The sequence below is a fragment of the Rhea americana genome, unplaced genomic scaffold, assembly GCF_003343005.1.
Source record: "Rhea americana isolate MKP2758 unplaced genomic scaffold, rheAme1 scaffold_130, whole genome shotgun sequence".
Taxonomy (NCBI): domain Eukaryota; kingdom Metazoa; phylum Chordata; class Aves; order Rheiformes; family Rheidae; genus Rhea; species Rhea americana.
Window position 1 is genome coordinate 669,578 of NW_028185373.1, and position 15,123 is coordinate 684,700.

A 15,123-nucleotide genomic window follows, 5' to 3' on the forward strand; every position below is an offset into this window, starting at 1 on the left:
CCTACTTCTTGTCTTGCTTTCCACAACTTAAATCAAATTTTGCCAATTACTAGATTTTTTTAAAAAGGTCAACAAACAGTTTCTAAAACATATTCTAGTTAAATCTGCATTTCTTTATTTAAACAGATTTCTCTGTCAGATTAATCTAATACAGTGTAACATTTCAGTGAGGACATTAAAGCATTACAACATTACCAGATATCAGGGGGATTCCACGTCCTGACTTCTAATTCTGAAGTTTAGGAGTATCAACACAACTGCTTTATAGAGCCACAATCATATACAATTTTAATCCTACTTAGAGTAAAAGCAAGTGGCATAAACCAGGGATCTAGCTTACAGTAAGATATTGGAAAAGATGGGATTGACATGGCAAGGTATATGAAAGATGAGATATAAAATGAAAAAGAATTTTTCAAATTCTTACGCTCAAATTTCTCCCAGGCCACTCAGTACATTTGATTTAGTATATTTGCATAATTGATTTAATTAAATGAAATTGGAAATGTAAACTATTTAATTACCAGTGATAAATCCAGATGTTGGTTTCAGACTATGGAACTGTTGATCATGTTTAGCTCTCTCCTCTACAGTAATAGCCCAGATATCCAGGTTGCCTAGTTTTAAAAAAAATGGAGAAATAGAATTAAGAAATGTTATATAAATATTCCACTATTTTCATTTGAGTATGTTATGTCATATCTATGATATGGTATGGGACTACAAAAATAATATACTAGATACACATAGAAGCCATTAATGCAAAGTCTATAGCTGAAAACTCCATGAGTCCTTAAAAAGTTAGTTAATAGTTACGATAATACTAGACCGAGGTGTCAAACTAAGATGACTGCTGAGCACTTTCCGGCTCCTAAGAATCTTATATTACAGCTAAACTACTCAAAGTGCAATCAAACTTACATAAAGGCTGTTAAAAGACAACTACATAACAGATGGCAAAATGAAACTTTATCCCGTTAGATATTTAAGGGGGTCAACTGCCTTCCACAGCACATACAATCATGCTCCTTTAACTGAAAAGGTACCTGAACTCATCAGTTGTGTACTACATAGCTTTTACAGTATCATAAGAAAAGATCTACTTATCTGTCTAGAAAAAGCATGAACATGCAAACAGATAGTAAACATTTTTGATGGGCAACGATAGCCCAATTCAGGAAAGCATGCTCATTATTATTCTGAAAATGACAAATCTGAGCCAGAGAATGTTACACAGACTAGACTCTTCATACCATACTCAGAAATTGGAAGTCAATATTTACTTCATGGTGAGATTTACTACTCTTTTACAATGCTGTGCTTCCACAATGCTTTCTCCAGTTCTACCTTCATTTTCCAGTAGTTCTTTCTCTCCTCCTCCAAACATTTCACTTTCATCCTGCAGATTATTTGTACTCAGAGAAAACATTTCACCTTCTGTTTGAGACCTTCTAATGGATTGTCTAACATTATTTTTCAGGCTAATCTCAATTTTTAGACTAGTAATACAACAACATGATTTCAACATTTGTAGAAGCACACAATCCTGCTGTAATTTCTGTTAACTCCTACTGCATAGGCACATAATGATCTGAAGGCATCTATGTCAATGAAATCACAATTCCGTTGAACAAATATTAGAAGACAAAATGTAGACCAGTAGAAAAATAAAAGGGAGTTCTAGCATTTATTAGTAAATTCTCAGAGATTAAATTTTAGGTAACAAGGCCTACAAATATTCATAGCAAGTATTCAAATTGCTTGCCGTTCAAGGCAAAAATCAGATTCAGCAGTTATGGACAACATGAGAATTTCCTGCCTCCTAAATTTCTTCTATTAAAAATCTACTTTTATATGGCAAGGTATACTGTGTATGGAGAGAAGAAGAATTAGAGAAGGAGAAGAGAGCATCCCTTTAAATGGCAAGTTCCACCTAATGAAAGAAAAGCCACATTCTTGGTTAAAAAAAACCTATCTATTTCGGATAATCTATATATTTCTGGGAAAAGGTAGATTCATAATACTTATAAACTCATTCATCAAAGAAAGGACATTTTTCGACAAGTCCAAAGAAAGAGAATTTTAGTGAATAAGTTCAAAGAGACACTGTAAAGAGGTTTTATAGCTGTGTTCCCCATGGAGATGTAAGATGACACTTCTTGGAATATGAACATCCCAAAATGCTACGGTTGACATAAGTAATTATATCCTCCATTTTTCTCAAGAACTCTTGACAGGAAAAAAGAAATGGTGTTGATTAAGACTTTGTGACTAATATTCAGAAATAGGCAAATTAACAGCAGATGAAAATCTTCCTGTGTTGGAAAATGACTACTCTGCCCTACGATGCTAAGGCTGGATGTGGAAGCTTACATACAGAAGGAATACTTCTTGAATATAATGTGGAGGAGAAGAAAAATCGCCATGGCATTTGTAATGTCTCTCTGACTCCCTCTCTCAGTTTGAGCTATAAATGCCTTACCACAAAAACTCCCAGCTCTTCCCATGCTCTCTGAAAGAAGAGAGTAAAATCCAAAATTAAAACCTGTAATGGCATGAGACAACCAAAAACGTACTCTATTAACCATTTTAAAATRAAATCTGTTTCTTCTCTGGAGTCTCTGAAACTGGAACAAACGATCATCAGTATTTACTCTTCTAGACAGAATTTTGGTTGTATTGAAACAGTACGTCACCTTTGTGGGATATGAGTATCAAAAGAGCCAGTGTTAACACAAGCAAGCCATTGGGCTTTCAGCTTCATTGGTCAGAAAAAGTATGAATACCATTTCCAGCGTTGCCTCATTTCCCTCTTTTATTATTTAGGGAACAATGAGACCTATGGGAGAGCATGAAGTAGGATCTTACTCAGCACTGAGACATCATTCAGGACTTCAGACCCTGGATCCCAACTCAGAGGCTGTGGGGCCTTTCAATACATTTGAACGCAAAGCAGTCAGTCACCAAACCACAGAACTGACTCATAAGAAAAGTATTCTTGAGTACAGCAGCAAGCCCTACAACCATCTTTTCTTACACAAAGTTTGACAATCATCTCATCTGGAACAGTGAAAGAGTGCACTCTCATATTTGAATTGGACAATATCTTCTCCTGGACAAACAGAACAAAAGGTCGAGCAGACCACACTCTTCTTAACAATTATACAAATTCTTTCACGCATATTCATTCTAATCCTTAAAATGAGCAGTGTTATGAAACATCAGTAAGTCACCCGATTTACATGGTGGGTTGTGTTCTCTTCTTGGTACCTATATCCCAAGCTGACATTGGAAGATTCTTTAAAAACAAAAAAGAACATAAACATAATTCTTTGTATTTAGATGCAGAGGAATGTGGATGGATAAAAAAGGATAGCTAATACATATTTGCAGTGGGGACATTCCCAAGAAGGAGACTTCATAAATCACTACTGAATCTTGTTCAGTGATCGCAGGTAACAAAGCAATGTTGCACTCTTGAAAGGAAGACCAAGCTTCCCCATAAGGTTTGAAATTGTTTTTACAACACTGTTTCCTTTCATGACAATCTTAGACTTTTACTGTCATTATTCTAAGAGAAGGTATGACAGCACTGGGTAGACTTGGTTCAAGGAAGGATATTCTAAAAGACTTGCCTGACATCGTGCTTCAAACCAGAGATATTCCAGAAACTACGTTAATCATGAACTTATTTCACCTTCCTCTCTGTGCCAAGACCAGAAAATTTGTTTGAGAAGAAATAGTGAATTCCTTCCTTCCTAAAGCCATGTACTACAGTTAACAGGATCCTGGACAACATATGCAAGATCAAATGGTAATTATACAAAGCTGAAAAATGAAAGCTGCTATCCATCTCTAATGCAATAAGAACTCTCTGAAGATAGTAGAAGAGAATGCTTTGAAGACAAAATTTTCATTAAGAGTGTATACATGTCTAAATATTGGTACATGCAAATCACAGCCCCAAAAATGTGCTAGTCTGAACCAGAAGATTTCCTTCACATCATGATTTCTCTTAGGTTGTGAAAATCAGGATGAAACAAAAAGTTATTCACAACTTTCTATACCACCTAGATGATGCAATTCCAGGGGGGTGGACTTAAAGATAACCAAGATAAAGAACAGTAGCTTCCAATTACACACTTGTTCTCATTACCACTTGTGAAGAGAAGTTTCTTTTGTTGTGCTTCACAGACATTTTCATACTGTCAAAGGCTGTATCCAATCAATCATATTAAACAAGAACTGTGTTTCTCTAACAACATACTCTGAATTACATGATTTTTTTCTCAAAGTCTCTCATTGAAACACTAAATATAAGTCTAATTTCTAGTTCAGATGTCAAAAACTAGAATCCCATATATATATAATGCATATATACCCACAGATACACAATCAGAATCACATCTACATATCCAGAGGAAAGCCCTTTAAATATGCAACATTCAATCTAAGTGGAGCCAAGCTTGTAATGCTATCCACTCATTTAGCACTGTCTGTCCCAAAAACTCAAATATCTGTTTGTTCTTGCTGACCTGATATTATCTGAAGGCTCTGTGCCCAAATGAACTAAAATGCTGCCAGTCTGGGTTTTATCTTCTGAAAAAAGATGCCTGTAAAAAGTTTCCTTTCAACAACTCTTAGTCATCCTACCCCTGTGGAAACTACTGAATCCATGACTATTGTCTCTCTTTGGTAGCAAAAAGAGATTGAAATTTTACCACTGTACATTGAGGAATGCTCTGGGTCAATAAAAGGCCAAGGTAGTGGGAAATGCAAGTCCCATACTTGCTGCTGATTTCTACAAACCTGAACAAGCTAAACATTGTGGTAACTGGTTACTTATTTTCAGCATTGATATCCATCTTTGTAATCTTTCTTCAGACTGGCTGCAAAAATGGCACACAGGTTGCTCAAAAAAAATAATAATAATGCATCTCACATGGATTGCAAAATGTATGTCTCCATTGCACTAACAGGGAACTTTCTGTGCCTTTTGAAAAGAGTGAAGTTCAAGATGCTCTACCTTCCACTGTTACAAATGGAGGGTTAAAAAAAGCCAGCATTTCTGCAGAATCTAAACACAGGCTGTGGAATGACACAAAGAAAAGGTGAAGTGACAGCATCCAAACATATCCACTGTCCTTTTTGACACTGAAAATGTCCACGAGTCCCGAAAGAAAAAATGAATCCCCTTCTCTGCCACAGCTAATGCTCATTAAGCAAGAATTCACAATATTTAAGCAGCATTTTAGAATTCTCTTTGGGGAAAAAAATGGAAAAGGGAAGCAAGATTGTTTTGTGAAACTTAAGACAGGCAGATAAAACTGGATAACTGCAGAATGAGGCTATGCCYTATTGCCAGTGACTGAGCAGCCTGGATCTGTCCTACAGTTACCAAAAAACTGTAGGACTTCGATGGACCAATGTACAAAAAGGGATTTTGCTCAACTCTTCTGAGATGTCTGTGCAAGATTCGTAGTGTTTTCTACTGGCTCTACAGAAGCGTCCCAAGTCAGTTAAAAATATCACCTCAGAAAGATACACATTCACAAATACACATTCCAAATATATTTGGAAAGCAATGTATTTGCACAAAATTTTGGCTTATAGCAATAGTTCAGAGTAAGCTATCAACAACTTACCCCCAAAAGGTGTTGGAAACTGAGCCATGGTTCAGTCACTTTTTGCTTGTTAAAAGGTGCCTAAAAAAGAAAAGGAAAGCAGATATTCACAAACAATTACAATATTTTCCATTTTCAGTATATTTTCTTTACCACTATATAAATGATTTGGATGGGAAAAATAAGGGCAATGAAGAAGCAGTCTCATATAAATATTAGCTACAAAAACTGTTAGTTACAGGAAAACTAAAGAGCTCATTTTTGCAGTACTCTGTACATCCACAGGCGTGTTTCCATACTAGGAAACAGCTACCTTTCAATTTTGTTTCAAGAAATCCTCAAAAGCTATCCTTATTTAAAAATAATCCGTGATGTAGTAAAGAATAGAGTTAAGTCAGCCACAACACACAGTATCTCAGTGACAGCAAAGCAAGTGTTGCTCAAAGCTGCATTACTTTACTGGGTGTAACAGCTCTACTCCTATTTAAGGGCAAAATTGACCCTGCTTCCAGCTGCTGAAAACATATATTGTCAGTAATTCATTTTTAACTCCTGACAAAAAGAAGTTTATGAAATGCACTGTCTTACTTACTTAGTCACCTTTTATGTTTAGCAGAAGTACATTAAAAAAAAAAAAAAAAAAAAGAATCTAGATTGCCAGACTCCTTTACCTCAGTTATTACCCAGCAAACGTAACAAGCCCATCCAAATTAACAGAGTGTTAAAGGTGACATCGCAAGCAGAAACATATTAGTTGGTGGTAGACACTCTTAATTTAACACTGCTTACTTTGCAAATAAAAGCAAACTCCAGAGTCTAGAAATTTAATTTTAAAAGAAAAAAAAAAGAAAAACATTTTTCTTTCTTCACATAAAGAGTGACATGAACTGCCTGAGCCAAGAGGACAATACCGGCAATAGAGCTACAAACAATGAAAGAGCAGCCTCTTGTCCTGCTAGATTCCACTCATGTTTTCCAGGCAACAGAAGAAAAGCAAAAGAAAACAGAATCAGAAGGAGAATAATTTAGACCGCTCGAACAGCGACAGAAATTTATCAATATCATTAAGAAAAGGCATTAACTTGCATCAACAATTTCCTTTTGTCTGAATTTCTTGTTTGCCCCCCGCCCCTATCCCCCCTTCCGCACTTCCCACATACTCTCCTGGCTTCCAACTTAGGAATCTACTATATGTATATGCTTGACAGATGCCACTGCAAAAAACCACATCACTTTTGTAAGTCAGTCTCCCCATCAGTTGTAATTTAGAAAACTAGTGGGGAAAAAATGAAATTTTGCACATAATTTGGCAGACCAATCAAGTGTAGCACATGACTCAGAAACCTTCTTCCAAATACCAGGTGACGCAGCTCATAGCAATTGCATGCAAAGAAAGCTTTATCTCAAAAGCTCAAATTCACATATATACTGACAAAGTATTATCAGAATAGATTTTAAATAAATAGCATGACTCTTTCAAAAGCATTTCCAACTTAAACTAATACACTCTTCAACCTTTGCTTATGTTTTCCTACTGTACGTTGCTGTAGTCAATATCTCTATTATTTTGCTTCTGATTTTTAAAACTCCAATCAAATCCAAGAAAAAAACAAGTTCTCCAAACATCCAGCTCCACAGCTATACTACTGAATCTTACGGCACAGACAGCTGTACGCTCATTCAGAGCATTAAAAAGGTAACAGGAGAGAGACCAGCAGAGCACAGATTCTCTTCCTAGTTCAGTTTCCCATAGCGTGCAGGACAGGAAAAGCACTGGGGGCAGCCAGGGGAGGACAGAAGCAGAAAGACAGAAAGATGAAACACTCACTTGAAAAGGAAGAGAACTAGAGGCTCTTGAGGCTTTGGGGGGCTGGGGGTGGGGGAAGGTACAAGGGAGGGAGTCACTCAATTTGCAAGCTAAGAAAACTTAGATATTGTAAATAGCAGGAAAGAAGAGTGTAAGTAAAGGATCAAAGAAGTTCAGCCACTTAAGGGAAAACATGCTTATCTAATTTACTAGTATTCCAAAGGAACTGGTAGCTTATTCCTCCCCTACCTTGAACAAATCAGAGGCAGGGGAGAAGATAGGGAGGGAGGATGGGGGAAGAAATCCTGAGACTAACTCTGAGCTGGATGTCAAAGAAATCATAAAACTGTTCTGAAGAATAAAAAGATTTCTGAAAGAAAGAGGGAGTTGGCCAAAAGCAAATTAAATAGTAGTGGTATAAACAGAGAAAAAGAGCACAAAGTTATGTTTAAACTTGAGACACTAGAAAAAACAAAATAAACTAGACTGCAGACAGAGATACAACAGGAAGCAAACAGAGAGAAAGATCAACATACTCCAGTAAAACATAGTAATTTAAATTTGCTGCTTATTGCCAGTGTAAAACTTATCTTTCATAACCAGGGGTTTGATTTTACATACCTGAGGTGATGCCAAGGGCCCTAGTTTTGCAGGAATCAAATTTTGCTACTATGGACAGTTAATTCCAACAGCTCAGGGTTCTTTAGGTATGAAAGTGTTTTTAAGAAATTTGAAAGAGGCATYTCACAGCATTGTAAAGTTGAGCGACTTGGTAATTTTTTGTTTACATGTTTTTTTTTGTGTTGAAGCTCTTTGGGATACAGACAGGGTATTATTTACCTGAAAACCACCTAGCATAGTCATTATGTTATACATTTATTATAACTATGTAATTGTTTGTAATGGAAATGCAGGCATTCACATTTCAGTTTGTAACATTCCTTTAAAAGAGTAACAATTTGTTCCATGAATAGTAGCATTAATTGAATCCAGTTTCCTCTAGATCTTTGCATCCTTTGATATTAATCTTTACCAGTCTCACAACAGTCTTAACTCCTCCACCTTCTTTGTCCTTTCTGACAGCTCCCTGATAAGAATGAACGCATAGTGTGGCAAAACAAAAATTCTGTAGGAACCAACTGACCAGCAAGCTGCCAGAAAAACAGAATGGGTAATCTGAACTCTGTGCCTTTCCCTTCAGGAAAGTAATAATTTTCTCTCTCTAACTGCCGCTTTCTGTGATATTTGCAGGAACTTAGTTATCTTGGTAGCGTTTAACTCTCCGGTAAATTCAATTGGAATCGGCCAACGGTTCAGAAGTCATTCAAAAGAAGGGGGAAGAAGGAGAAACAAGATGGGGAACCACAACGGCATCATCAGTCAGTTTTAAGCACTGTTTCGTTAGAAAATCAGGCTAAAACTCTTGCCATAAACACAATTTCACTAGCAATGAGTTCTTCAATAACATTCCAAATGTTGAGTCTATTTTGGAGACTCAAGAATCAAAAAATGCATCAGCTATTTGTGTTGCTTTTAGAAAGGGCAATAAAGAACATTGGGCCACTTGCCTTCACTTGTCCATAAAAAGCTTAAGCCATCACTGCACTGACACTTGAAAAGAAAGAGATCCCTCAGTTAAAKACTTTCCTCTAACGTACGTCTCAATCTATAAACAACAGAGGGATATACATCTAATCCGCATACAACATAAACCACTAAATTTTAAGATCATTCACAAATTCTGTACTTCACTCCCAAAAAGGTACACGTGCCAGCTTTCGAGTTCACAGCGCGGTGCCCACACTAAGCGTAGCATGTGCCCTCACCCTGCAAAGCTCTGYGCACAACCAGGACGCACAGGTCTTCTCAGGCCCATGAAAGAGGCATAACGAAAAAAGCAACATCCCAAGAGACCAATGACCTGCAAGTGCCAATCTGTTAATTTACTTCTGCTCTCTGTAATCGATGAGGAGTCTGCTAGAAGCTTGGTTGCCCAAAGATTTGATTTCTTTTCCACTCATGGTTATCGTACTAGGTTGTTACGAGTAGGTAAYGGTCTTCTTTTGGGACAGTCCTACCAGAATAAATAAAATCTTCCCATCCATGATTTCTCACAGACCTAGAGAAGGGCACAAGAAGGCTTTTCCCACGGACGAGTGTGGGGACTGATGAGGTGTCATGCTGGCATATGGATGTGAACTAGGACACAGGCATTCAGCAAGATGAAAAGAAAGAATGATCAAACTTTTGTGTTCTATACGATTACTCGGACATATGCATAGAGCATTAARATACACATGTGAAATGTATACGTTAATTTTCAAGAAAAACTGGCTTGCATCCAAGGTTGAGCGAGGAAGACATGAGGAAATGCCCAGCCATCTCAGATGTTAATGCTCTCCTCAATTGTCAACTTACACCTTTCTAGATAAGCCCAGTAATACTTTTGATTTCACTTCCCTCACTCTAAATGATTCATTCTTTTCTCATAAACCAACCCTCTTCTCTATATACAAAAAGTACTCTTCCAAAATTCTGCTCCTCTATGCATTTAAAAAGCCTTAAATTTAAAAGTAGAGCTTTCTTAACTAAAAGTTATTCATTCTAAAATTTAAACTTAGAGACTAATTCCATATGTAGATAAGCCCAAATTATATCTAAATTTAATTACTGATGTATGTCTTATCTATGTTTTTCCCTTGGAAAGTGGTCAGATTGAAAATAACTATACCATGAACACCCACACATAAAAGTCAGACATGTATGAAAACTCCCTTCACTGCTAATTATATATGGACATTAACAATGTGACTGRAAACTTTGTTCTGGTTTCTTTTTAAAGTTGCCTGCGCTCTCCTAGGGACAAGTTTCATAGAAAACTGCAATAAAGCCATAGGAGATATAAATTAAGAGTGATTTAGCTATTTCTGTGCTGTGTGTCTTTATATGGACACATCTGATTTGGGGCGGGGGGAGGGGAAGAGCTATTTTTATTTTGCTTAAAATGTAGCACAACATTTCTATTCCTAAGGAATCATCCACAAGATAGCTTGGGCATACAATCCAAAAATTAGTCCTTGAGGCAATTTATCAGTCATGTTCCCCCTCCCACAGGAAAAAAAACAGATTAAAAATACATCCTTTTAAAGAAATCCAAATTCTTACAGATACCTCAAGCAGGATGTCATGTGAGAATATTACAGACTAACAATAGATTTTGTTGTTTTCCCCATGTTACCTTACCTTAGAATATCTTTTAATTTCTGCTAATAAAAGGACTCCAACAGTTTCAGTAAAGCCTGATTATATTAGATAGATATCCAAAACCAAAAATAATCTAAGATAGTAAGAAATTAAGATACAGGGAGTCTGATTCTTGCTCTTTGGAGATAAGATGACTAATACAGTCACCAGTTGCAGCCAAACTTTTCAGTGCTTCAGCTCTTTACAGTTACAGGGAAAAAAATAATATATATATATATATATATATGTATTAAAAAAGAATGTAAACATGCTCACAAATGTTAAGAATTTCTAGTGTTTCTTTTACTTTTTGCTAAGGACCAGAAGGAGCTTAACAAGGCTTGTCACTATTGCAAATGCTTTTCAAATTCTTGTGGCAGCATTCAAACCGCTGAGAGGATCACTTTCATACTCATAGTATCTATCTTCTGCTATGGAAAGCAGAAAGAATAAGCTGACAACAACAACAACAACAACAACAAAAAAGACTAAAAAACCCCAGCAAACAGATGTAGTACCAAAGCATTCTTCCCTTTCCTGTGTTCAGGACAACTCAAGGGACAAACAGATTTAAAAAAACAACCTTCTTTCTTAATGAGAACATGAGATATGGAGACATTTATCAACCTGATGTCAATAATTGTGGTATAAGCCACAGACTAAGGACAAGAACGGCACTTGTGCGTACAATGAACTTGCAAGCAGTTAAGAACACTGCTTATTTTCTTGCTGTATCGCTTTATCTTTCTTAGTGATCCTTTAAATTTTTTTGTAGGGAGGTCCTCCACAACCGCTTGCAGGAACTATCAAATTTTTGTCTCCTTTTGCTGAAATACTGTATTAGGAACATTGTCCAAAGCACATTTTATTACTTCAGAACCCCAGGGTCAAACTTCAAGAGAAAGCTTACGAAGGACATTCTTGGTCAAATTAGACCTCTTCAAGGCTCCCAGCGTTCCCAGACAAGTTTTCTTAAGACCTATATRCTAGACTTTTTCTTTTTTTTTGCCATCCAGACTAATCACTGGCTTGTTTTTTTCCAGAATTTGTCTTTCATCAAAACATTATTCAGTTTTCCAGGCTATATTAACCTACATGCTTCTAGATGAAGGTATTTCTCATTTCTGGAACTGACCTGTACACATTCATATTAATATCTGTTAATTTAACCAGTAAGCACGGAGCTCTGTTTTCTGTTTAATAAACACACAAGACTATTTCTTCAGCGCTTTAATCTCCAGAAATTATTTAGTTATTTAAAAAAGAAAAAGCATCAATTACATAACTTTATTAGCATTAATACCATCCTTCAAAAGCAAATGAGAACAATCCTCATTTCAAAGCTGAGAAAGCTATGGGAGAAAAGCATCATATTCAAGGTAAAATTTAAACGTGTAACTTGAAACAGAAATCTAATTCAGTCTGATCATTAATGACCAGAATGTATTTTGCACATAGATATTACAAGTAGCACAGAAGCCAAATGATAACATTGGAAACGATATGTTAAAGAACCATATATCTTTTCGTATGATTACCTCCTGCTTCTATTCCCATGCAAGAAAAGTTGATTACTACCTATTACCAGCAGTATTCAAATCCCTCCCATGCTCTACAGTTAAAATACTTCAGGATAGTAAGGCATATATATGCAAACCAAAAGTCTCTCTTTTAAGGTGTTCCAAATTTAATCAAATGGAATTAGTATCAGAAGGAAGGCAAGCAGAGGCCACAATGATAAGATCATTCAAATGGTCTAGCTAACACAATTTGAATGGCTTTCTACTCTTGCACATACATACATATATTTTTTTTTAATCGGGATGGCATTTCATCCAATAATTCTAGTAAATTGCAACTGAATTACAGGATCTTTTTAAAGAGATTACTAACTTCAATTTAAAAAGATTTGAAGTGATGGAAAATCCAGTACGTAATAAGGATTTTAGAAGCAATTGAGTTAAGTAGAATAAAAATAGTGTTTTATTTTCACTTTAACGCTTGCTGACTTTATTCTCAAACACCAGATCTTGTAGGATAAGAATTCTGATTTACTTTTTTCCTTTTAAAAATGAGCTTTTTGTAGTTTCTTAGCATTTACACCTTTTTTTTGGGGGGGGGGTAGTCTTTGCTTATGGAGATGTAACAAGTTGCTTCCTTTTTTTTTAATGTTGTTTTATTAACACAATTACAGTTGTCAAGTTCTGACTTTCCTCCTTTCAAAACTTGTCTGCTATACTAAAAAAAAATCTGAAACATAAGAATTAAGTTAGGAATACATGCCACACCTGCAAGATAGCCTTAATGTTAGCCTGGCATTAACTTCAAGAAAATTCAGTAAGGAGGACGAGGAAACGCATGACATAACTGCCAGATATGAAGCCATTGTGTTCTCTTAGACCTTCCAAGTTTATTTTGTTTCACAAACATGAACTTTAGCAGTTACCTCAACTGCCTGTAAGTACTGGTTTACAGTTATACTGAACGGTAACAGAATCAGCTAAAGAAGATTGGTTCTGCTATTTGCATAACACAAAATGAGACAGCCCTGCTTCATTTCAGAACCGTTGTTTTAATAGTAGTACATTGGTATCTCCTCACTATGTATATTGTCACTACGGTGACATACATATATCTAGTAGTCTCAACGGGTCAATGATCACTAAGCAATGACCCTGTCTTAGAAGTTAGAAGAAAAGAGAAAGTAGCCAAAGTCTGGAGTCCAGCCTTAGCCAAAGGAAAGTACAAGTAGTCCAACAAAGCCTGAGTGCTCTGTATCATCCAGGTGTTAGCTTTTATGTTATTTGTGTATTAGAATATCATTCTAAGAAGAGGCTGACATTCTCCATTCACACTGACTTTCTCCATCTCTGCCCCAAAGCAACAGTTATACTGGGGGAATGGTAAGAAGGAAGGAAAAGCCTGTTGTTTCTTCTCAGTTCCTGGAATCAGCATAAACATAAGTTGAGAGTGTTCAGGATCTATGTGTCCGTTCCCAGCCCTCCCACCCCGTGCCAAACCATAACATAAAAAGACTTACTAGATCAGAGTTGGGCAAGAGTTGGTGATATAAGAGAAGGCACAAAGAAGGTTTTTAAAACAGTGCTTTATTAGGGAAAGTTATTCAGTGTCTATCAGAGCATATCTGCACCTCCCTAGTTGTGTCAGCCCACATAGCTATTTGGCTGAAGTAGCCAACATCTCATGTTCCTTCTGTTCAGAATCTCTTCATATCTCCACCACTACAACTCTTTGGAAAGACATTAGGAGCACTTTCAGATGCAGGAACAAACATTTATTATGTCTCAGAGGCAAACATTGCTGTTATTTGCCTTTCTTCTGGTCACTCTTGATTCTGCTGTTCAGACAGAGGTTGACAGCAGTCATTCTCAATGGCATAGTCCTTCATTTTTCTTCTTCTAATTAATCATAGTGATTTCCTTGATAATGTCAATTTAAGCACATCGACTCCAAGGCAAAACTCTCAGAAAGAGACACTGCAAAGTCATATAAGCATTCCTTGAACCTGCCCTGAAGATATCAGCAAAGTAGGTCAGAAGCATCCACCRAGCTCCTAAGTAACTTTCCTGCACCTTGCTGAAAGCCTGTCTCCTCAGTGGAACTAGAAGTATCCTGCTTAAGGTCTAGTAGCAGATAGCAAAGATCAGTTAAAAGCATCGGGGCCATAACTGCATATAAAGATCACGAGAAACAGGATGTTTTGAAACCTTTTGAGCTTTTATGTTTGTTCTCAGCTGCACCTGAAGTCTCATTTTTATTTCAAACACAGTAAGGCTTGAAAGATGTAGATTCTACAGTAGTCATACAACACACTAAACTTGCAATCCTAGAGCACACCACCACCTAAAATATAACGATGTATTCTACTCTTTTCCTTTGTTTAATGTTACAATTCTGACAAGGCCATACATTAAAAACAGTTCTTAGGTTACTTCAGATCTCTCTTCCACCTTTTCATTTGCTAACTGCCAACATCATCCCTTCCAGAAATTCAAAGCAGCATTAATGAAACAAAATGGACAAATTTACAGACAGAAGAGATCCAAAAAATCAGTGAAGGTGAAGAGCAAAGACTTGCTCTCCTTTTCTTTTTGTTTTTGTTTTGTTTTGTTTTTGAAAAGCAAAAAGGGAAATCACTTATCAGTGAATTGCTGAACACTACTGAGCAGAATGTTCTGAGAAAAAGCTTGTTCTCTGGGGCAAGAATAAAGCAGGTAGCAAACCAAACCCTAGAGAGTTTGGAGAGCTTCCAAGAGAAAGGAGGCACAGAAATACATTGTAAAAAGTTATAACCACTGTTGTAGGGTTATACTGACTAAGCAAGCACTTGACAAAGTTCTCAAGAGTTGGTGAAAAGACTTATATTGAGCTAAAAGATTTTATTGTCCTATAAAGCTACAGACGCAGAACAGGCCAGCAAATCCTCAG

The 15,123-nt window shown here is 36.5% G+C and overlaps 1 protein-coding gene across 4 annotated transcripts in view; it reads right to left on the bottom strand.

The window, feature by feature from the left end:
* ITSN1 (intersectin 1) overlaps window positions 1–15,123 on the bottom strand; it is a 136,858-nt gene that overhangs the window by 99,426 nt on the left and 22,309 nt on the right. For all 4 annotated transcript variants that reach the window (XM_085297742.1, XM_085297743.1, XM_085297740.1 and 1 more), the window contains 2 exons: window positions 5,646–5,705; window positions 525–617 (listed from right to left, as the gene is read on the bottom strand). In XM_085297742.1, coding sequence (XP_085153868.1) covers window positions 525–617; window positions 5,646–5,673 — 121 coding nt within the window. In that variant the 5' untranslated portion in view covers window positions 5,674–5,705. The remainder of the gene's footprint in view (window positions 1–524; window positions 618–5,645; window positions 5,706–15,123) is intronic.